General features: G+C 40.4%; 1 protein-coding gene across 5 annotated transcripts in view; it reads left to right on the top strand.

The window, feature by feature from the left end:
- Positions 1 to 3,628: 3,628 nt before the first annotated feature.
- Positions 3,629 to 23,880, top strand: part of QTGAL (queuosine-tRNA galactosyltransferase) — a 296,108-nt gene continuing 275,856 nt past the window's right edge. For 3 of the 5 annotated variants that reach the window (XM_073311993.2, XM_073311994.2, XM_073311996.2), the window contains exons 1-4: positions 3,722 to 4,489; positions 11,349 to 11,465; positions 11,586 to 11,685; positions 20,876 to 20,940. In XM_073311993.2, the coding sequence (XP_073168094.1) occupies positions 4,280 to 4,489; positions 11,349 to 11,465; positions 11,586 to 11,685; positions 20,876 to 20,940 (492 nt within the window). In that variant the 5' untranslated portion in view covers positions 3,722 to 4,279. The other 2 variants (XM_073311998.1, XM_073311995.2) reach the window with 2 other exon arrangements.

The raw sequence follows: 23,880 nt of genomic DNA, 5'->3' as shown, positions 1-23,880 counted from the left end.
CATTTGTAGGAGTAACCTTTCAGAAGCTCCCAGAGCAAGGGGTCAATATTGTACTCTCACCCATGTGGCTAAAACACTACATCCATACAGAACCTGCATGTCATGGGGTGCTTCATAAGGATCTCCCTATCAAGTCAATTGCGTTCCTCACAAACCCTCACAGATCAGATTACAGGATTGAGGCCTAAAACTGTCCATATGGTAACTGATGTAATTTGTGAACTGTAAAATTTTAGTGTAATCCTACAGCAAAATGTCTTTCTAATTAGAAGTGGCATAACCTGCATTTCCTGATTGTTTAGGTCAAGAGGGTTTGACAGCTAAAACATTTACAATTAGCAAATTACAAAATGAGAGTACATCATACAGATATTAAAAAGATATAACTATTAATATAATACAAAGTAAGTGTTATACCAACATGACATGACTCCTCTAAGAAACTGTAACTGTTGTTATGTGCAACACTGCTTCAGTACAATGTTACTGCTCCCACGGTTTTCTGAAACAGTGTTTAAAGTAAGACAGTTCCTTCTCTATCAATTGCCTTAAAGCTGGGCACACTATGTTCTTGAAAGAAGAACTTGATACAGTTCATTATTATACCTCTCTCCACTGTGATACATTAAAATAAAAAAATAAATCAAGGATAGAGTTTAAAACTATGTAACAAAGGGCTAGATTTGTAAAGGTAGTTAGGTGTCTAAAGATTCAGCCTTTCCCTGCGTCTTTAGGTACCTAAATACCTTTACAAATCAGGCCCACTCTTCCAATAGTACTTATAATAATTTAATAAAGTAAAAGCTTTTATTATATATTTAGAAAGGAAGTTAGTTTAGCTGCCCTCTGTAGCTACCTGTGGAATATAACTCAAAATGCATCTCCAGTTGCCTTGTTTGGGTCTTCAATTACTTAGACCTGGTGTATACCTAAAATTTACATTGATCTAGCTACCTCACTCAGTGCTGTGAAAAAATTCAGACACCTGAGATGGGTAGTAAATCCAAACTAAGCCCCAGTGTAGACACCACTAGGGCAATGGAAGAATTCTTCCACCAGCCTAGCTGGTGCCTCTTGGAGGGGTGGATTAACTACAGTGATGGGAAAAAACTCTTCATAGTTGTAGCAAATGTCTACACCACAGTGCTACAGTGGCACTACTGCAGGCCCATAGCTGTGCCTGTATAGTGAGGATAAGCCATTAGATAGTAAGCTCTTTGGGGGAGAAACAATCTGGTCCATGTTTGTACAGCATCTAGCACAATGGTGTCCTGGTCCATGATTGGGACTCCTAGGTACTACTGCAATACAGATAAATAAATAAACTTCTACATCTATTTTGGATAAAAAAAAAAGTCATGAAGGCAACAAGGAAGTACAAAGTTAGTCTATGTTATCAGAGGGAAAAAATATTACATTTCCCAACATTGCCCACAGAGTGGGGGGAGGGAGGGAAGTTGGACAGATAATTTTAAATGAATTCCAATGATGAATTATGATTGTTTGGCTGTCTTCCCCACATCCTTCACCCATCCATATTTGCATGCCAACAAACATTTTAAGATAACTTTGATCTCTATGCTTGTTGAATTGACTGTTTAATAGAGTCTTTAAATAATCCAGGGACAATTGGAAGATTTAGGTTGCCAAAGATGATTTTGTATTAGGGATGTAAAAGTTTAACCAGCTAACCTATAAGCTTGATGCTTAGCGGTTTCTATTAACGATTAAACTCTGCCCTGGGTCCCGGCTGCCGGCCTGCATGCTCGGAGACCTGGCTGCCAGCCCCATGCCTGGGGTCCCGGCTTCTGCCATGCCTGGGGCTCTGCTGCTGCCTGCGCCTGGCATCCTGGGATGCCCAGGGTCCCAGCTGCCGCCCCACACAGAGCCCTGGGGGCAGGCCAGCATCCAGGACCTGTGGGGTGGGGCCATCAGCTGGGACCCTGGTGTGGGCAGCAGAGTCCCAGGCTTGGGGCCAGCACCCGAGAGCCCAGGGGCTGACAGCAGGGACCCTGGGCGTGCCAGGCACGGGGCTGCCAGCGGGGATTCCTGGGCACGGGGCTGGCAGCTGGGACCCTGGGAGCATCGAGATGCCAAGTGCAGGGCTGGCAGCGGGGCTCCCCAGGTGCAGGGCTGGCAGTGGGGATTCTGCCTTAAAGTGGGGATCCCCTTAGTTCCCCGGTTAAATGTTTAACTGTGTAACCAATACAATTTTAATCAGTTACACATTATTGTTTTTAAAACGTTACTTACATCCCTACTTTGTATAAATATTTTATATTCTAAACAGCTTGCCATATAGGTCCCAACCTTGCAATCACTTATAACTGTGAGCAATCCTACTGCATAAATGTTTCCAGGATCATTGCTTTAATCAATGTTATCTTTACTGATGATATCATTAAGAAAATACAGTTGTTGGGTTGTTTTTAAAGCCAGTTTAATTGTTATTTAAAAATGTGATACTGGTTGCATTTGCAATACCAGTCCTTAATGAGATACAATAACAGACGAAAGAGACACAGGGAGTATTTTTTAATTGAAAAATAAAAAAAATCAGAAGTTTAAAAGTGTGACAACTAGATAAGCTGTAGGATAAGTAACTACAGGAACCAATGTTACTATTAAAACAAACAACATTTACATGCACACCCATCTAAACTTCATTACATCATGGAAAATAACATGACTGGTATATTTAAAGGTGCATCGTCAGGTGAAATAGGGTCGAAAATTTAGATATTGTAAAAACAGTGTTTAACAAAGCCTGGGGCTAATGAAAACAAGAGAAAGTTTCCATGAAATTAAAGCAGTTTACAGTGGAAACAGCTTTCCTTACACAAACAAACAAGTCCCCTGCCAGATACCAAGGCAACTTGAAAATCAGGCTTGAGATGATCACCCTTTACATCCCCTCTGGCAGAACCCCAAACACCACCCATCCACCCCTAAATCCAAGACCCACCCCTGCTGCCAATAACCAGTGAACCACAGTTCCTCCACCCCCTCCCTCACCCTAGGTCTACAAACATCCAGGGGCACTGGAACAATTTGTATGGGGGCGGTGTGTGTGTGTTTGCTGAGAGACATTGAACCAAACTGCAAACCCTGCAGACACTTCATCAGATGCTGTAGCCCACGAAAGCTTATGCTCAAATAAATTGGTTAGTCTCTAAGGTGCCACAAGTCCTCCTTTTCTTTTTGCGAATACAGACTAACACGGCTGCTACTCTGAAACCTGTATATGATGGAACCCAAGCCAGGGTGCAGCAGGTCCCCCAGGTCCAGCGCCTATGCCCCCATCCTCAACCACCCCAGGCCCCCACGCCTGCATCATTCCAGCCTTGCCCTCCAGTCTGCCAGAGCGCCCGAACCTCCCACCACCGCAGAATCACACTTCCCTCCCCATCACCCTCAAAAAAAACACCAACTCCTCCTGCTCTATGGTTCCCCCCCACTCCCTAGACTGTCACCTTCCCGCCTCTTCAGCTTCACTTCCGGCCCCTCTAGCCGCTGTCTCCACTCCTCTCCCTGGCTGGCTGGCCGGGGCAGGGAGTGTTCCTCTCGCGCGGCGGAGAGCGTTGGGGGCGTGTCGGCTCTGGGGTCGGGGGCCCGGCTCCAGGGTCGGGGGCCCGGCTCCAGTGAGCGCTGAGCCGCCAACGGCTGGGGGGGCCGCGCGCGGGGTCCAAGCAGCACGTGGGGGGTGAGCCGAACGGGGGCGAAGAGAGCAGGCAGCTGAAGCACCCGGAGGGGCAGGAGAGCAGCACTTCGCAGAGGGGGAGAGGAGGAGGAGGAGGAGCAGCAGCTTGAGGGAGAGTGTGTGTGGAGGGAAGCAGGACACCCTAGGGCGGGGAGGGGAAAACAGCACCCTGAGGGGGGAAGCGGGCGAGCAACCCCCTGAGTGGCAGTGATTATGCATTTTATGGGAGTGTTGCCTGGATTAACACTATGCATGGCCTGGACCCACCCAACCCCTGGTACTTTCAGTCTGAGACCTGGACATTTTGACTGGTTCAGAGGCATTTAGCAGTAAACTCTGTGGTTTTCTCACGTTGGCAGCTGCCTGGAATGGGGCCTTCCACCCCCTCTGGAACATAGGCTAGAACTGGACTTGAGTTCCCTCTGCTCTCACTTCTCAGGAGCCACTCCAAGGAAGCAGGAATGAAAGTGTTGTCCTCATGCTCTTTTATAGTGAACCTGCTGTACTCCCTTGGTGGTATACTTCACTCCTCTCCCCAGAGCTTGTCTTGTGTGTGTCCAAAGGGCGAGAAAGATAGACATGTCAGAAGAAGTTGGGGCTCCTAGGAGCCCCTCCTCAGCAGCTGGAGGTCAAGTCCCCTTTCTGCAGAAAGGACTGTGCGCTTGTGATTCTGTACCTGCCAAGTGTAGATGTCCAGCAACAATATCACTTCCTGTACCAGACAATCCCCAGCTGCAGTCCAGAGCATCATTGGACTCCATAATTGGGCAAGGATGTAGAATTCAAGTGGTATGTTTCTCATTGTTACACTTACACTCTTGAGTCTTCTATACTTGGTGGTCAGTCTCAGAATTTGTAAAGAATTACTCCCTTTCTGGCCAAATCCTTCTTTGCATGCTTACACCAGTTGTCCCTTTGAAGGGGAGATTACTCAGTTAGGGAAAGCAAGCAGGATTGTGGCCCTCTCTTTTTACAACATTTGTACTTACAGAGAAAAGGAATTGCTCTGTTATGGCTGGACATACCCCTGTCTCATCACTGAATATGAAAGGACATTGCCGAAAGTTTCTTATAGCAATTGTTTATTTTGTATTCTGTACTCTTTGTAAGGTGTTTCTTTTGTTTGTTTTGAAGGGGGGGAAAGTATTTTCTTCTCTTGATGTAGCTGTTTCAGTTCAAAAATAACAGTAGTTTGTGTTTTGCTCTACTGAAACAAAACAGCACACTAGGAAAAAAATAAAAACAAAGATCTTTAGATATCTAAAAGCTCTTCTCTCCACTGTTTCTAACAATATAAAGTCAGATCAGATGTTGGGGCCTAAAAACCTTATTAACGTAATTTGAAATAAATGGCCATCCTGTGGAAGACAGTTGCCACAACTAATGCAATCTTGCCAGAAGTAAAGGACTGAAATGGCTTGGAATAAAGAATGATATGTTAAAGAAAACCCATGCTGGTTTTCAAAAATTGACATTTGTTTCTGATGAGTAAAATTTTCAAAAGTGCCTAAGTGCCATGTTTAAAAGTGACTAAGGTGCCTAAGTGTCATTGAAAGTCAATGGGACTTAGGCTCCTAAGTCAGTAGGCACTTTTGAACTATTACTCTCTGTTTTTAAATCTCAACTTTTAAAGAGGATAGGGACTGGAAAAGAAGGCTTTTTAGTGTAGAATCACTTGAACAGAGTGCCATTTTAAAAGTGTGTGTTATTTTCAGTACATATTCATGAAAAAATGACTTGTTTGGTTTAGTGACATTTGTAGAAGTAGTGGAGACTTATCATATAATAATCATTTAGTAGTAGTTTAGTGTTGTTCATCCATAGGTCAAAATGCCTTTTACAAGGGGTTAAATTTCATTATTCTCATTTCAAGGATGTGAAACTGAGGTTTCTAACAGTTAGAACCCAAAACCACACAGGTTCTTTTCCAAAGCTTATTAAATCAATGGAAAAACTCCTATTGTCTTAAAAGGCTCTGGATAAGTTCCACATTGTATAAGTGGCAGACTTGGGTGTGAAACTCATGTCTCTTGAACTCCCAGTCTTGTGTCATATCCTTGGGACTTGGTGTGAAGTTTCTGCAAGCTTACGGGTCCTTAAAATGCTCTTTTGTTGGATTCTGCTACAAATTAATGCCGGCTAATGGTGATATGGCTAATTACAAGTTAAACACTTGGGAACTGAATTTGTGAGATGACAATAAATATATAAGCTATTTGCAAGACTCTTGTCTGTGCCCCTGGAGAGATGTTACCACATAATTATTTTAAAAGTGCATGTAATGTATTCCTATAGTGAGGCATGTTAGAGCCTCTGAATGAAATTTGCTACTTTGCATGGTTATTTTCTCACTTTAACTGAAGCACTTTAACTGGAACACCTGCTTTAGGATTTGTAGTATGGGGTCATTGCCAAATGTAACTTGTAAACCAAGTTAAAAACGGAGAGAAATGAACTGTAGGAAAAATTAAAGGTTTGGATTTTGATATTTGTAACCTCTGTCTCTGGACTTGAGTGGGTCCTGTCAACCACAGAAAACCAGCAAACTGAGTAGGGATGATAGGACCTGAAGCAATGGCACAAAACCCCAAAGTCATCAGTCACTCTGAACTGGTTCATAATCATGTATGTACTGTTATATACATTTAATACTTCTTTCTTGAGACTTTTGCTCAGAGGCATCCTCAGGGATTCCACGACTGCACTTAGTGTGACAGGCATCAATCTCACTTTTGCTGTGGTGGCTCTGAGGAGAGGAAACTTGATCACAGTGGTTTTTTTAAAATAATATTTTTAAAACATTATAAACTATCGTGCAGAGCTCCAAGCACCTTGATGGTGCTGGTGGTTGTTTACAAATTTTGTAATACAGGCTGCACCATGAAAGTGCTGCTTTTGCAATTTTTGACTATTCATATTGGATGTAAGTGTGTTTGGGTAATATAACACCTTGCCTTTCTACTTTTGTTTAAAGATAAAATCCAAGAAAAATATAGACAGATTCAGCTAATGCATTTTATGTGTATTTTTTTAAATACTCAAATTAGTGGTGATAGAGTAGTCAGCCAAACAAATTTTGCATTGAGGTTAGTTGGTTAGAAAAGGTTTGAGAACCACTGATTTGCGTGGATGTATTGTGGCTAGTTAGTGCTACCACTAAGCCTATCAGAAGACTTGGGGAGAGTACTTTCCCTTTTTAAAAAATATAATAACATTGGGTTAATGTGGTTCAAAATATGAAGTCTTATTCTAATTGCCATCTTGGGAGTACTAAAATCCTTAGTGAATTGAATGTATTGACTGAATCAGACTGTGTAGTGTAGCATTAGCAGTTGCTTTTGAAACAATCTCAGGTTTCTGCTTATGTGCTTGGCAGTCTCAAAGTACTAATGTGAAGCAAAGCTCTTTAATCTCAAAACTTCATTTCTTAATTTGCATGCCATATAATTCTTTGTCTTCTATGTGATATTAATAATTTTATCAAAGCAGAGGACCAAACTTATTTTTCTGAAAATTTAAGAAAAGCAGAGAAGGCATTATTGTGCAAACATGGCCCTTCCACTTGTTTGAAATACCACTATTCCCTAGTAAAACACCCTGTTGAAAACTAGGAGGTGAGTTCATTCATAGAGCTTGATTCCCTGGCACCTTGGAATATAGAATTAGGTTTAGAATATAAAGTCTGAAATGAATATCACTTTGTATTTTGCTGTGAAATACTGGACAGCTTGATATTTGCCAATCATAATATCAGGCCATATGCTTCATCAAGCCTAAAGTAGATGCATTTTGTGCGTATAGAGATGTGTGTATAGATAAACACCTCCCCACACACACACACAACGCAGACCATTGCTAATTTCATTTTAACATTTTTCTAATGTTTTTGCTTTCTTCTTAATTATAATATAGTGATCACATTAATTAATCTTTGAAAGAAACATGGTCTTGCAGTTAAATCATGGGAATCTGGAGAGCTGGATTCTGTTCCTGGATTCTTCCACAGACTTCATGTGGGACCTTGGACAAGTCATTCAACCTCTTTGTCTCAGTTTCCCCATCTATAGAATGATAAAATTGTGACGATACTTATTTCCCAGGAGTGATGAGAGGATTAATTCACGTGTGGTAAAGTTCAGTAATTTTTGTTAGGTCTGTGGAGGGAATGTGCGAGTGAAGTGCGAAGTTATAATTCACATGTTTGTTTTCTAGGCATATATTACATTACACAAAAAACTACTCAGAAGTTAGGAAATGCCAGCGTTTGTTCAGTCCTCTCATGTGTATTGCATTACAATACAGTCTTTAATTACATGATCACAAACCATTTTTTTCCATAGGACCCCTGTCTCATTCAGTGCACAGAGTGAATGGTAGTCACTTAATGAGTAGCTATTCAGTAATTTGTTCAAATGTTGGAAGTATGGTTCTAGATCTTATTTACTGCACACTATTCAAACCATACTTTGAAGACAGAATTATTAATTTCCTCACAGAATTTTCTATGATGTTATCACTATAGTACCTGAATGCTTCAGAAATCTTAATATTCACAAAGCCCCTGTGAGATAAGGGGGTGGTATTATCCCATTTTACAGGTGGGGAACTGAGGCACAGAGAAAATAAGATCAAAAGTGCCCACTTTGAGACACCTAGGACCTAATTTTTCAGAGTGCTTAGCATATAGCGAGGGTCCTACCAAATTCATGATCCATTGTGGTCAATTTCACGGTCATAGGATTTTAAAAATGGTAAATTTCATTATTTCAGCCATTTACATCTGAAATTTCACGGTGTTGTAATTGTAGGGGTGCTGACCCAAAAAGGAGTTGTGGGGGGGCTCACAAGATTATTTTAGGGAGGGTTGTGGTACTGCTATCCTTACTTCTGTGCTGCTGCTGGCGGCAGCACTGCCTTCAGAGCTGGGTAGCTGGAGAGTGGCAGCTGCTGGCTGGGAGCCAAGCTCTGAAGGCAGAGCTGCCACCAGCAGCAGCATCGAAGTAAGGATGGCATGGTATGATATTGCCACCATTACTTCAACGTTGCTGCCTTCAGAGCTGGGCGCCTGGCCAGCAGTTGCTGCTCTCCGGCCGCTGAACTCTGAAGGCAGCAGCACAGGCATAAGGGTGGCATGGTATTGTATTGCCACCCTTACTTCTGCGCTGCTCCTAGCTGGGCACTGCCTTCAGAGCTGGGTGCCCGGCCAGCAGTTGCCGCTGTCCGGTCGCAACCTCCCTAAAATAACCTTCTGACCCCCCCAAAACTCCCTTTTGGGCAGGACCCCCCCCTGAAATCTGTGTTGTATTGGGTAAAAGCACACAAAAGACCATATCTCACAGGGGGAGACCAGATTTCACAGATGCATTTTTCATGGCCAAGAATTTGGTAGGGTCCTACATATAGGACTTTATTTTTTCAAAAGCACAGCTCCCATTGACTTCAGTTGCAGTTGTGGGTGTTCAGCACTTCTGCACACCAGATCCCAGGGTCTCATGTCAGGCACCTAGAAAACGAGGAACGCAGAATTAGGGACCCCAAGTGAAAGGATTGGTCTAAGTGGCTTGCCTAGCATCACGCAGGAACTCTGTGGTAAAGGCAGGAATAGAATCCTGTTCTCTAGGGCAGCATTCAACTACCTTTATCTCCTTTCTCTTCCTGCAATCCTCTGCCTCATCATTATACACCTTCCCACTTCGGCAACAAATGAGGGAAGAATCCTACAGAAAACAGTTTCTTATGTACAGAATGCATATAAGTTTGACCCCTTCTGCCCTGTCTCCTCCAACTTATTCCCCCAACACCAGCCTCCCCCATTAGTTTCCAGAATCAATATAATTGCTTAGCTAGTCCCATTCTCCCTCAACCCATGCACTGACTCCAGTCCCCCTCCATCCTCCTCCTGTTCATAGCTTCCAGTCCCAGTCTTCTTTCCAGTCAGACTAGATAATCTAATGGTCTCTCCTGGCATTAAGATCTAGGAATCTGCCATCTCACCCAGCTCACAGTCTCCTTGCCCACCCAGTCCTACTCTCCCAATACCAGTTTTCTTACCATGACAGTCCCCGTTTCCCTCTCTTCTCCCCCACTGTAAGTCACTAGTCCCAGTTTTGTGTTCTCCACTCCAGGTCTTTGTCCCAATCTGTTTCCTGTTCCCTTCACTCTCATCTAACCCTTGTTCCCTCAGCATTTGAAGAAACCATCTTCCCTCTCCATGCTGCCTGAGCCCCTTCAGGAGACATTGAGAGCATTGGCAAGATAGTCTTCCTGCTTTCATTTCCAGTATTTGGCTACAGCCTGCAACAGGCGAGAGCTGAAATTGCAGTGAAGTTTCTGCTCAGCCCAGGGTTGGAGGATGCTTAGTGCAAACATAATCTTTTGGAGTTTTTAGCTGCCAAGGCTCTAATAAGCCTCTACTGATCATGTGCAAACAGATTTTTTTGATGGTTTATAACTTGTTCAAAGTTGGGCAGATTTTTGTATGGATAGCAAAAGGCACATCTTTGACACAAAGGCCACCCCACTGGCAAATTTTAAGTCCTTGCTTCAAAGTGTGGAGGAACTAAAGCATTTCAGAGAAACGGTCTCCATAATTTTTCAACATTGACAAAACAACATTGTTTTTCACTAGCCTTGGTTCTCTGATTTGTTTTTGCAGAAATTTTCCAAAAAAAAATTCAATCAGAGACAGATATCCTATATAGAAAATTAGTTAAAGTATGGAAAGTTATAAGCAACTGGAAAGAGGGTTTTTTTCATGAGAAGTATTAGGCAACATTAATAATAGATGGTGCTTTCAGTTATGCCTATAATAATGTAATTCCATTCTAAATGTGTTACCATGATGATAACGGAGTAAGCTGTATTAATGCTATCACACTGTGAACTGAATGAGATCTTTAGTTTGAAATACAGATATTTTGTTTGCGAAACATCATTGAAAACGTTAATGGGTTTTGCTGTTTAGTGTCTTATCATTTATAATTCACAGATAATTTTAAAAAAAGTTAAATAAGTTCTACATTTTATACATATATGTCCCACACATAGAATAGTTGGTGCAATTAGAGAGGCAATTTTTTATTGGGTGGAACAAAGAAGTCTCTTTGATATTTACTTAGAAGCAGCCTCTCTCAGCAGTACATTGGCCAAGTATTACAAAGGATTTCTGAGATGAGATATGTAAGTAGCCTACTTTACAGATAAAAGTTCAAACTGGGTAGCTGGGATAGAAAAGAATAGATCCCCACTGAACTGAGAGAAGATGGAGGTAAAATGGTGAAGCTGAGGATAAGTTAAGAGACTGGAGACAATAATTAGTAGTGCTGCAAGTAAATAACTGGTGGTGTATACATTTTGTTTGCTTTTTGTTCAAAGAATTTTCAAAGGAATAAAACCACAGAAACTAACACATAGTGGGTTTTGCAGAGTAAAAAAATAAAGCTTGGTGGAGAAGAAATACCATTTACTTGTGAAGGAAAGAGCAGTTTTCTTTTTTATGGCCAATGTACATATTTGATGAAAGGATATGAAAGGATCAGGCACTTTCCTTTTTTAAATGAGTATTCTTTGGATAAACAGCAAATAAACAAGGAGAATGGATGCTTTCATGTTTTATAATGTTTGTGTGTTCTCTGTTTGTTCATTGTAGTCTGTTATTCTGCCTGTTCGCAATACTGAATGTTGGTTGGATGAATGCTTGAAGTCAATTGTGGAGCAAGATTTTGAAGGTACCATGGAGCTATCTGTGTTTAATGATGCTAGTAAGGTATGTATATTTTATATTTAGTTTTAAAATATTATCTAACCTAATTCTTGTAAGAATTTTTATTTACTTTAGCTTACCCTATAAGTTAAAATTGTTGCCTCTATGTCATCACTTTCTCAGGACAATTCAATTAATATAATTGAAAAATGGAAGCTCAAGTTAGAAGATGTGGGTATTCGAGTTGTCATTGATGGTCATGATTCACCTCAACCCCAAGGAGGTATGTTGTTTAATAGTGATTTTAAAGAATGACTAAATAATTTGGTTTGGCAGGAACAGTTTATTGTTAGTTTAAGAATGGTCTCTGCAGTAAGATGGAATTGCTATAGAAAATCATTTTCTGGAGATCCACATTCAGAGGCACAGCCCAAATAAAGACAGAATTTGGCCCTACTTTTTGATTTTAGTGGAAGTTGTCTATACATGCAGGAAGGTGGACTATGGCTTAATATTTATGCTTTACTCAGCAAAAGTTTTTTTGTTTATAATGTATTAACAATGTTGCCAATTCTTGCAACTTTATTATAAATCTGGTGATACTTGGTGGTGGTCTTAACACCCTTGGTCCTGGATACAAATGATTACATGAGTATCTCAGCTTTCATAAAAAAAAAAAAAAAAAAAAGTAAGTTTCTAGACTGCAGAATTGCAGAGAAAACCCTGAGTATCTGAACTGAGTGTACCCAAAAGGTTTAGAAACCAGAAGGCAAAGGTAAAAAGAACTGCAAATTTATTAGTTTTTAAAATATTATGATTTTTAAACCTATCTCATGTTGTTTTGCAGCCAGACTCATGATTTTTAAACACTTGGGGTTTGCAGTACTGTATACATTTAGTCAGATGCATTGGATCTTTTAATGCTGGGCAGTAATATAGTTCTTCTGGTTAATCAGTTGAACTAATTTATTTTTTCAGTATGTGTTCTTGGGAACAAAGTCTATTTTCATGTATAATGTAATTTAATTTAATTTAAAGGCTTTGTTATAGGTGGGATTTTTCCTTTTCCACAGCCGTAGTTGCAGAGTATGAAGATGCTAGGCCTGTTTTGTGTGTTAGTTCCAGTACTTGAATGACTCTAAATATGGTTACATTTAGATCCAAGTCAGAAATAAAAAAGTTGCTCTGAAATAGTCATAAGTGGCTGGTAAATGACGGATTCAAGTTGTATTACCAAGGACAACTACTACGGAATGAAGATAGGCTTAGTAGGGTATGAACTGTAAAGCTCGTGAGATGAGTTTTCAACCTAGCTTTCTTTTTGTATGATGTGGAAGAAAAGACAGAGTAGTTGCTTTCATGAGAAGGGGCAGAGGCCTGAGGAGGAACAGAACAAAATACCTTTTAATAAATGTCTTCTAAAATTTATCTGTTGATTTGTTTATTAAGAAAGTTTTAACTTGTTAGTTAGGAATTCCATCTAATTTCACTAACTATACGAATATAGCAGGGGTGAGCAAACTTTTTGGCCCGAGGGCCACGTCAGGGTTGCAAAACGGAATGGAGGGCGGGATAGGGAAGGCTGTACCTCTGCAAACAGCCTGGCCCCTGCCCCGTATCTGCCCCCTCCCACTTCCTGCCCCTTGACTGCCCCCCCTCAGAGCCCCTGACCCATCCCAACTCCCCCGTTCCTTGTCCCCTGACTGCCCCCTCCCGGAACCCCCCGCTCCAACCCCCCTTGCTCCCTGTCCCCTGACTGCCCCGACCCCTATCCACACCCCCGCCCCTTGACAGGCCCCCTGACCCATCCAACACCCCACTCCTTGTCCCCTGACCAGGACCCCCAAGACCCCCATCCCTAACTGCTCCCCAGGACCCTTCCCATCCACACTCCCCCCCCCCAGTTCCTGTCCCCTCCTCCCAGGAGCCCCTGGGACCCCACCCCGTATCCAGTCCCCTCCTCCCGCCGCTTCTTGTCTCCTGACCACGCCACCTGAACTTCCACTCCATCCAACCACCCCCTGACTATCCCCCGGGAACTCTTGCCCCTTATCCAAACCCCCCCCCCCGCCCCCTTACCATGCCGCTCAGAGCGTCAGGACAGGCTTATTGGAAAGTCTGGGAGGTGGGCGGGTGGAAGCTGTGCTGCTTGCACAGCTGCAGGGGAGGAGGGACAGCAGGGGAAGAGCCGGGGGCTAGCCTCCCTGGCTGGGAGCTCAGGGGCTGGGTAGGACGGTCCCGTAGGCCGTAGTTTGCCCACCTCTGGTCTATAGCCTGTAGTGTAAACGTTTATAAGGGTACCGTGTGTTCCTTGATTGATCTTCTTGTTTATCTGTCATCATTCTTAACATGAATTAAATGTACGTATTGAATAGGTGGGGAAGCAGTCTCCTAGTAGTTTGTTTTTCTTTTACTCATACTGTTTTTTCACAGTTTTGCTCAAAATATAAGACTACAACAAAAAGTATGTTGCTGTGTGAGGCTTTTGGTGTACAGTAGAATCAAAGTTTGCTTAGCTTATCAAATACAGTTTTTAAAATTTCTGACTAATAATTTTGAATAAAGTTAAGAATAAAATCCTCCTCAGGATTCCAGTTCATTGATGATATTTTCAAGATACATCTCTAATTTTCACATTTGCTGAAGAGGTTCTGCACTGCTTAGTTTGTGGTGTTAAAATCCTAACATCGGCATCCACCCCTGCCCCTGTTTGTTACCCATATGCTCCCAGGATACATCACAGTTGGAAATTAAAAGACTGTAGCTTTATTTACCACAGACTGATGTTGTACAGTGTTTTTAATAGAGCATTTACCCCAGTAGTGAAGTACTCAGTAGATATATAATTCATTCCTTTTGTATGTGGGCAGCCTTCTAGGTCTGCAGTCAACATCCAACTCTGTTGAGTTGATAAAAATTGCCATTGGTTATTTGCATGGTAAACAGTAATGCCTTCCTCCCCCATTAATATAATTCTTAATTGGGTTTTCTTCCCTTTCCATTCTCATGTGTGATGAGTTAGCCACACTACTCTCCAAAGATACTTGGTGACAAAACAAACTAGAGTTTTTAAAACATCCCTATTTCATTGCATCTGTATACTCTATGAGCTTTGCAATTTGTGTGTTCTGTTTGAAGAGATCCAGATACTGCTTAAGAAAGAAGCAAAGTAATCCCATCTAATTATGCTGTATTTAAATGTAAACCTTAACCACATCACCTGCAGATGTATCGCTCAGCCCTTCCATCATTGTAGAATGAGACATTGATCCCTGCAATGCAGCTCACATCATTGTTACTCTTCTTGTCTTCCCCTCTCACCTCTCTGTCTATTCCCTCTTCTGTGCTCCACCCAGCTATGTATAACTTTGCTCCATCCACCTCCATGTATAACTGTGCTCATGCTGTTCTCACACTGGCAGTTCACTTCTCTTTCTGATCTCTTCTTCAGTCTGAGCAGAGAACAAAGTGGAAGACTGGTCAGAAGAGCAGGGAGGAGGATGGTGTGCTGATAGTCTCTGTAGGAGCTGTATAGGCAACAGCCGTGGATGGATAGGGGGCTGGGGACAGAAAATTGACCTTAAACAAATGTCCTGTAATATACCAGTAATTTGAGAGGCATAATTTTGGAACATCTTGAAACAATACTCTGGGTCAGTTTCTACTTTCTTTGATGAAGCAACCTGTTTGCAGCCCAAAAGAAACCTGTACTCATTCTAGGTGATACAGTCCCATTCAAGAAACGCCTAATTTTATTTCAGGTAATTTTTAATTTCCTCTTCACAAACATTTCCAGACAATTTTGGTGTCAATATATGGAAATAAATAAAATTTTGTTTGTGCACTGAATTAATCTGTGAATGACAAAAGCTCCTCTAGTTTTAGCAAACAAAACGTAATCAAAAGGCGTGTTCATGTACATCCCATTAAATAATAATAAAACAAAATACACTTGGTTTTAAAAAACAGATTATTATGTAGGAGTCAATGTGAGATCACTCTTCATATAAGGACCTCTTTTGCTTGAGAGGTTGTTACATTTGGGGAGCCAGGGTAGTTTGAAATCTTTATTATGCTTTTGTCTTCAGTGATTTATTTTGGTATGTTTGAGAGTAATTACAACTGGAAGGAATATTTCCTGTGAAAGAAGCCCCAACACAGAAACAATGTGGCAGTCGGTATTCAAGTCTTGGACTATTTATATGGGATTAAAATTCATTTCTGATTCTTTTCAATCATGTAAAAGAAAGCGGGGGGGGAGGGGGAACTAAAAAAGAAAGGGTCACTGGCTTTAAAAAAAAATCCTTTTTCTTTCCAAGAGCAAGGAATGTTAATATCTCACTGAGGCTTAAGTTTTTACTGTTGTGACCATAGTAACAGGCTCTTTTCACCAAGTAAGCAGGCCTTACAAAAGAGAGTTCTGGCACAAACATTTGATTTTCTTCAGTACAGTAATATTGAAGCAAATTCTTTGCTTATGCCAAACACAGGATTCATTGTGAGAAACCAATTTTCAATATCTAGTTTCCCCAGGGAGTTAAATCTCTTCTTAAATCACAAAATTAACATACCTTTTTTATTCTTAAGACACTGTTGTTATAAGTAACTGTTTAATAAAATTCCAGACATGTGTTTTAATCTAGAAAAAATATTTTATACCTTTTTTGACATAACATTTTATACTTCAAATTTTCCCCCCTAAAATATTTGATTTAAAAGCAGTATCTTAAAGATTTTGGAAAGTTCCTTATCTATGAATCTTTTAACTTTCATCTTGAAGTTGAGTCACCTTGCCTTTTTTTTCCTTGATCACTGCTTCCTTGGACTTCATTCATTTTACAGTGATGACTGTTGAAATATCATGTTAATAGTGAGTGAAATATGTATATAGGCTTAGTTACAGCTGATCCTGGTAGAATAGGTATTGATCCAGTGCAGGGATTACAAGTGCAAGGTCAACTCCATCCTTCTCTTTTTCCCTTTTCCTTAGGAGGCAACTGTTCAAAACTATGGATTCTCCTGTTTGGCATGTCCAGACTTGCTAATTTGCTTTAGCTGTTTCTTACTGAAGCTGTGGATGCCAGAAATTCAACTCTAGTCTTGTGAGAGCTGTTGAATTTACCAACTCGTTTTGTCGTATGAGTTACTATTACATATAAAAGGTATTAAAAACAACTAATTTAGGTGTAACCTTGAGTGCTACTGTGCTGTTGGTGGTTGGGCCAAAGTGCTCCCAGGAGTTAGTGGAAAATGCAGACAGGAAATGATCTCTTCGCTTTGAATTCTCAGGAAGAATGATGAAGGACCTATCTGTACTGTACTATAACTGACTCATGGAAGTCAGTTACAGTACAGTACAGATGTTATAGTACAGTACAGTCAGAGTGCAACAGTTGTTCCTTGATTTACTTTCCGTATGAATCTGTCTGTATTACTAGTTCAGAGCTCTAGCCTGGTTAGGGATCATGCTGAAGGTCCCATAGAAAGTAATTTCTGTAAATATGGATCAAGGATCTTTTAGAATTAGATGAGGTATTATCCTTAAAGATACTCTGTATCTGTGCTTCACTTTAAAGCTTCTCCACCCTTGCCATTACTGTCTACCTGCTGTAGATTTAAAGATATACTACACATATCTTCTAGACTATACAGTGGAATAATCTAGTAACCTGGTCAGGTGACAACCATCTTGTAACAAGGTTCCTGACTTAGCTGCACTTGTGGCATAGTCGGGGCCTAAATTACAGGTATAGTATTAAATAGGACTCGAAAGGTTTTTCAGATTAAATTAGGTGCCCTTGTGCTTGCCTCGTGCAGAACAATCTGTAGAAGGAGGAAAAGTACAGGTACCAGGCTGTTAACTTAGGCCTTATCTACACTGGAAAGTCACACCAGTTTAATTGAATTGGTTAAAATCACTCTTTAAGTTAACCAGTGCAGCTTTCTCATGTAGACAACATCTTAGATGTTAACTCCTGGAGTTGTGACCACATTTAGCCCGTTGGGGAAAGGGTTTGTAAATGCTCAGAGAAAGGCATGCAACTCTGAAACCCTATGGACTCTAATCATGTATGGAAGATCCAGTGCTATTCTTGTATCTTTCAGGGCATGCATGTTAAGCACTCCTGTGCTGTTCCTTGTCCTTTGTCTTCCACTTAAGAGAGAATGCACTGAAAAGCCATGCTGTCCTTTTTTCTTCTGCCTTTTCTTTTCTAGGGGATGGTAGAATTGGTGGAGGGGGGTTAAGGATGATTACACCAGCTGTTTGGCATTGCTGCTTCTTGGCTTCGCCTCTTTTTTTAAATAGTTTTGCTTATTAGTAGGACTTGTCTTCATGTACAAGTGACTTTTAAATAGATTTAGTTAATCCGGTGCAATAGGCTGGGTGGACACTTTTAATTCAGTTTTAAACAGGCTTATTTTGCTTTAATTTCATTCCATCAGGAATAGATTTAAGCTAAACTGAAATAAGACACTCATAAACAGAAGTAGGAATATCCACACAGGTTTTCAGTGGATTAACTAAACTGCTGAAAGTTTTTGTGTTGACAAGGCCTTAGTAAAAATCATTGTACGCTTTTAGAAACAGCCTGGGTCTCCTCTCTTAGAGCTGCACTGTTAAGGTGGGCACAATGGATCCATGATATCAGCATTATAATTTGACGACACTTTTGTGTGTGTCTGTGTTCCCATGGAGAGGTTTCCATGTAAGCATTCCATATTTATGCTCATTGTAACTGTGTGCCTTTTGATTTGCTCCCTTCAGCACTCCATGTAGCTCTAGATAAAGAGAATAACCAATATTATATTATTTCCTGTTGAGAGAGAGGGGCAGTCTGTCTAAATTAGTCTCTGCAGCACTGGAAAATTTTCTATTTATTACAGAACAGGCAGAGTAGTACTCTGCAGGCTTTTTTCTCTTATGCCTTGCTGCAGTCCTATAAAGGGCCCACACCACAGGCCAAAAAGATTGGCTGGTCTGCAAATTCTTGCCCTTTTGATTTTTTTTGTCTATGATTTACATTAGAATAGCATCTAGAGGGCCCAGATGAGGATTGAGGCCCTGTTGTGTGAAGGTTTGTACAAACACAGTAAAAGTCAGTCCATGGTCTAAAGAACGTGCAGTATTGGTTAATGACAAAAGGCAGATGAAACAATAGGTGGGAATGGGGGAGGGAGGACAATGTAACAATAATACCAGAGTGTTTTAGCATGGACTAGATGTGAATATAGTGTACACTTGACGTAGCTCAGCATTTGCCTAGTTGTGATCAACTGGTGAAATTGCTAAATAAGGGTGATGTGTACATCTGTTCACTAAGGCCTGGATTGAGCCTACCAACCTATTTCATGTAGGCCAGCATAAAATGGTGGTTATATGAGCCATAAAGTGGTGGTGATTTGTACTCATTATTAATTTGCTTCTGGGTTTGAACCAGTATTGTAGATTGACCAGTGTTTTAAACTAGTATGGTGAAAGTCCATTACAGTCCCCATAGGTAGAGAGTACACTATCCATGCTCAATCCTACTTAAGACAAGGAAGATTATGAAAACTGTGGCTATTGAATTTTTTAATTTTTAATGAATACAACTGTAGTTTAAGTTAAAAAAAAACAAACCCTGAGCATTTTTTTAACCCTTTACTGAAGAATCTAAAGAGAAGAGCACCAACATTTACACTAGTTAGGAAAAAATAAGTGTTATCTTTTTCTTCAGAGCATAAGATGATCACCAGTTGGAGTTAGTAAGAAATGTTCCTCATGATATGCTACCGTATATGCCTTCTTCTTAAGCATCTGCCATTGGCTGTTGTTGGAGGAAGATTACTGGCCTAGACAGATTAATAATCTTTTCCAGTGTGTCAATTTTTATTGTTTAAGGGTAAAGACCTCTAGAGCAGAGGTTCTCAACCAGGGATCTGGGACCCACTGGGGGTGTGGGGGGACTGTGAGCAGGTTTCAGGGGTTCCACCAAAATAAACCAGAGAGCAGGTCCAGCGTTAGACTCACTGGGGCCCAGGGCACAAAGCCCAAACCCGAGCAACTTAGCTTTGCGAGGCTTCCTGTGGTGTGAGGCCCTGGACAATTGCTCTGCTTGCTACCCCTAACACTGGCCCTGGCTGTTAATCTACTGAAAAACAGTTGTTGTGGCACTAGTGGGCCATGGAATTTTTATAGCATGTTAGGGGACCTCAGAAGGAAAAAGGTTGAGAACCCCTTCTCTAGAGCAGAGTGTACATAGGCAAAAAGGGAGCACCCATGTAAAATATGTAGTCCAGTTTGCATCTGAAGCTTTTCATTAAAAACAAATGTTTCTCTGCAGTCCTCTTGGTTTTCAACTTGAATAACAACCCCACACCCCCCCAGAAAATTCAAACCCCTCAAAGAGTCAAATTCCTGGTTGTCTATTTGCTATTCAGAACTGCAAATTACTGTACAGAATATCCTCACCAAATCTGGAGGAAGTCACTTACACCCATAAAGGCAAAGAGTGGAGTGTCAAATATTTTTCTTCCTTTAGTTTCCCTATCCTGGAGAAATATATTTTTACACACATTGGTTGACGGTCGACCATTTGGTCATCTAAACACTATAAAAATGTAATTTACAGGTGGGGAAAAAAAGATTGCCCCACTGTTACTACCTGAGTGCCCGTGGCTTGTAATTATGGAGCTGTATTGTTAGCACTTGTAGAGCTGCCGTCTTTTCCATCAGACTAAAGAGGGACAAAATCTACTTTAAAATGGAATGCTTCTCTAAGCAAAGGAAGCCATTCCAGAAATAGAAGGCCCAGAAGGAGGAGTGTAGGCATGAAGGACTTGGACGAAACCATGGGCTCATTAAAGGTGGAGAGATCAAAATGAGGGGGATTGCATTCAGGAGTTTGTTTTTCATAGATGTTTTGTGCTTTTAAAGAGTAAAGTTGTGTGTGTTTAAGAAATTCCTTTGCTTTGCTTTTTGTCTCCTCCCTTTATGCCCTTAGAGGGATTAACTAGAAACCTGAGCACTCACTGCCAGGTGGTCTCAGGGGAATGCATTCAAGCAATTGGGGGCTTGGGTGGGCTGAGAGCTGAGCCCAGGCTTCCAGTGTCTAGGTGACCAGACTGCAGGATCCCACTGCTCAAGAATGATTTCAGACATGGGGCCTGTGCCTAGAGAGTGCACCTGAAGGACCCAGAGCCAGGAACAGTGATCAATCACTTCCCAGACCCAGAGATCTTAGCAGCATGTGAGATGCAGTGTTTGGATCACATCACAACAGACTGGTGTTGTTGAGAGCAGGACTGGACCAGGTAGCCACAATACTTCAAAGATTTCTGTTTAAGGCATGTAAAACAAAACATTTTTCATGATAACGTAGATCTCCACTTGTGTGTCTCATTTAATCTTGACTACAGTATAAGTTAAAAAATGTTGCGATAAAAATAATTCTAAAGTTATGTGAAACATTATCTCTTTACTTTCTCTTTAGTTGGCTTTGCTAAAAACCAAGCAGTAATACAGAGTTCAGGGACCTACCTCTGCTTTCTGGATTCTGTAAGTTAACTCTTTATATTTTATTTAGTTTTGTCAACAAAACACATAGATTGTTTTTAATATGGTGGTTGATTTTTCTTAAGTCAAGTTGTTTAAACGTGTTTCACACATGTTAAGTACTAATTCCAACTTTGTATTAATCTTTCAACCTTGTATATAGCTGCAGACTTTTTTACCTTCTGCTCTGATCCCATTTGACTGACAAGCTGCTGTAAACAAGGCTGAGTCAGCTCAATATTTAGGCATTCTGCAGGAGAGATGGTATTGATGATTCAATAAGACTGAATTTGAGTTGGAACTGAACCAGGCCTTTGTGTAGTGATGGGGCACTATGCTGCTGCCGGAAGTCCAGTTTTTTGGATACAGTGTAAAATCAAATTCCTGATTGCTTGTGGTCTTTATAAAAAGTGTCATGAGATCTTTTAAGAATGGAGATGTTAATGCTAGAGTCCTGGCTAGATTTTTAACTCAAGTGATCGCATTCTGATTCTATAAATTCCTCTTGCAATATCAATTGGATACAGTATTTTTTAAAAATGTCCTATATTGATCTCTTGATGCTAAACATTATTAAACAGCTGATATGTTTTACATTTGTTCATGGTCCAAGGAGTCTGCCAGTGATTTCTTCTCTCTGCCTTCCCATTCAAGAACAAATTGTGGAATATGTTTTGCTGGCAGTTTCCTGCTTGACTAGTTGAAATATTGCTAATGCCATTTAGTACTGTATTTAGTGACATAGTTACATGTTGCCTTTTTAATTTAATTGCATTATATTAAGGTTTTTCTAATTTCCTACCTAAATAGATTTTTTTTTTAAAGGAGTTTGGTACTTGAGAAACATTGTGGAAAGTGACTTTTCAGAATGTGCATGTGAAATACCACACATACAGTCCAGAGGTGACAGTTTGAGCATTCGGAGTTGTAGATCTTATATGAATCCTTAGGTGTTTGGAGATCTCACTTCATTCACATAGCACAAAGTTATTCATTTCATTAGCTTGTACCCAAGTACAGTGCAAAAGTGTGTTTACCAGGTCTCAGTGTTAGTTTCCTAACCATTTCATTCGGAAGCAAATGTTAAAAAAGTAAGTCTGAGGAGATAAGTTCAGTGTTCTAGATTTTGTTCGCTTACAAAACATCGTGTTTTAAGCAGGTTATAGGTGTTTCATGTAAATTGTGCCTATGAAGTGAGTGACTAAGGCCTTCATTCTGCATGATTGCAGTCAATGGGCGTTTTCCAATTGATTTTTGTGGGCTTATGATCAGGCTCCATTTGTATGAATATGGGCAGGTTCAATGCAAACTGCCCCAGGCATAACCAAATCTTACCCATCTTAACTCCTGTGAGTAGTTCCATGAATTTGAGTCCTACTGATTTTTGGGGTTCAATGGCACTACTTGCATGAGTAAAGCAAGCAAGATGTGACCCAAAGTCAGTTGTTATTTGCAAACCCCTAGGTATCCCAGCCTTAGACAATTGCTCCACAATGTGTAGCGTGGTTAAATGCTGGGGATTTAGGATGAAACCACCGCACCAATTTTTCTTGTGAGCTTAGCCAGCAAAATCCCATGTCTCCAGAAGTAAAAAGTCTGTTGCACCATGTAGCAAAATGTCACATCTCTGCAAAATACATATATATATATATATATATATATATATATATATATGATTCATTGTGGTAAATATCAGAGGGGATTATTCTGTCTCTTCCAGTACAGACAAATTTAGTTTTAAATCAGGCGATTATAAATCAGAGCATTACTTATATTTTTTATTTGACATTGAAGAGGAGAGAAACTGTGTGTGTAAATCTCTTTTAAATGTTTGAATTCTTATTTACATGTATATGTCATGTACCTTTACACTGCTGCATAATTTCCCTTCACTAGTTAACTCTAGAGGGTAAAGTAATCCGTAGCAATCATTCACAAATATTAAGGCTGAATAATATTTTTTTTTCTCCCAGATGTTCTAATGGATGGTTCGGATTTGGTGGAAGATTAATTTTGAAATGAATATGTGCTGTATACATTTAGGACCATTGGAAGTGGTTCCAAACAAAACTTTTATTGTCCAAGCTTGAAAAATAATTGAAAATAGGTAGAGAATATTGGTTCTCTGTTTAATTTCTACATATTCACACTAACAACTAGATGTTTCAAAGGTAAAATCATTCTGAGCTAGCAAAACTCAAGTCCCTGTATACTAGAAGTTATACATCAAATGTGTTATTAAAGATAATGTTCTGCTATTTTTCTTTGTGGCTGCTGTTGTTGGCTAAAAAACATTAATATAGAGGGGATAAAATAATTGCAGAAACTGCTACAAAACTAGGAATTCATCAGTATTCTATCTGACAGTAGCTACTAGATACTATGTGGTAATAACCCAAACACAGATGTTTCCAGCTGTGTGACTGAGCTGTCTGTGTCTGCTTCCATATGCCCCCTCACTTCTTAGGTTCAGTTCACCAGCCCAGTATCAAGTTATTTAGAAAAGAATGTTGATATCAGGCATATGGAATGTGCTGCATTATTGCCAAGAAATTGATTTTCAGTTTTGCATTCATAGTTGCAAGTTCTGGGTTACTACAGAGCAGGTTACATAATTTATTATGCATTTGGTGTATGTGAGGAGAGAATGTGTTGCTTTTTAGACTTCTTGCTTGTGTATCTTTGAGGAAGTATTGACTCCAGAGAGAACTGTTTACTTGCTATCTCAGCTGAAGTCAAGCTGCTTATATCTCAAAGCACGAGTAGCTTTATGATGACAGCAAATTGGGAAGAAAGCAAACAAAAGAGGATACAAGGCTCAAAATTTTCAGAAATTGGTCAGCCCATTCTTGTGTTAAGTGCTGGTGGTTTGACTAAAAGCTAATATGTTTTTGTTTTCTGCTATAACCATTGTTCTTCTTCGAGTGCTTGCTCATGTCGATT

This window comes from Lepidochelys kempii, chromosome 14, assembly GCF_965140285.1.
Source record: "Lepidochelys kempii isolate rLepKem1 chromosome 14, rLepKem1.hap1, whole genome shotgun sequence".
NCBI lineage: Eukaryota > Metazoa > Chordata > Testudines > Cheloniidae > Lepidochelys > Lepidochelys kempii.
The sequence above is the reverse complement of the archived record's forward strand: the minus strand, read 5'-3'. Positions and strand labels throughout refer to the sequence as shown.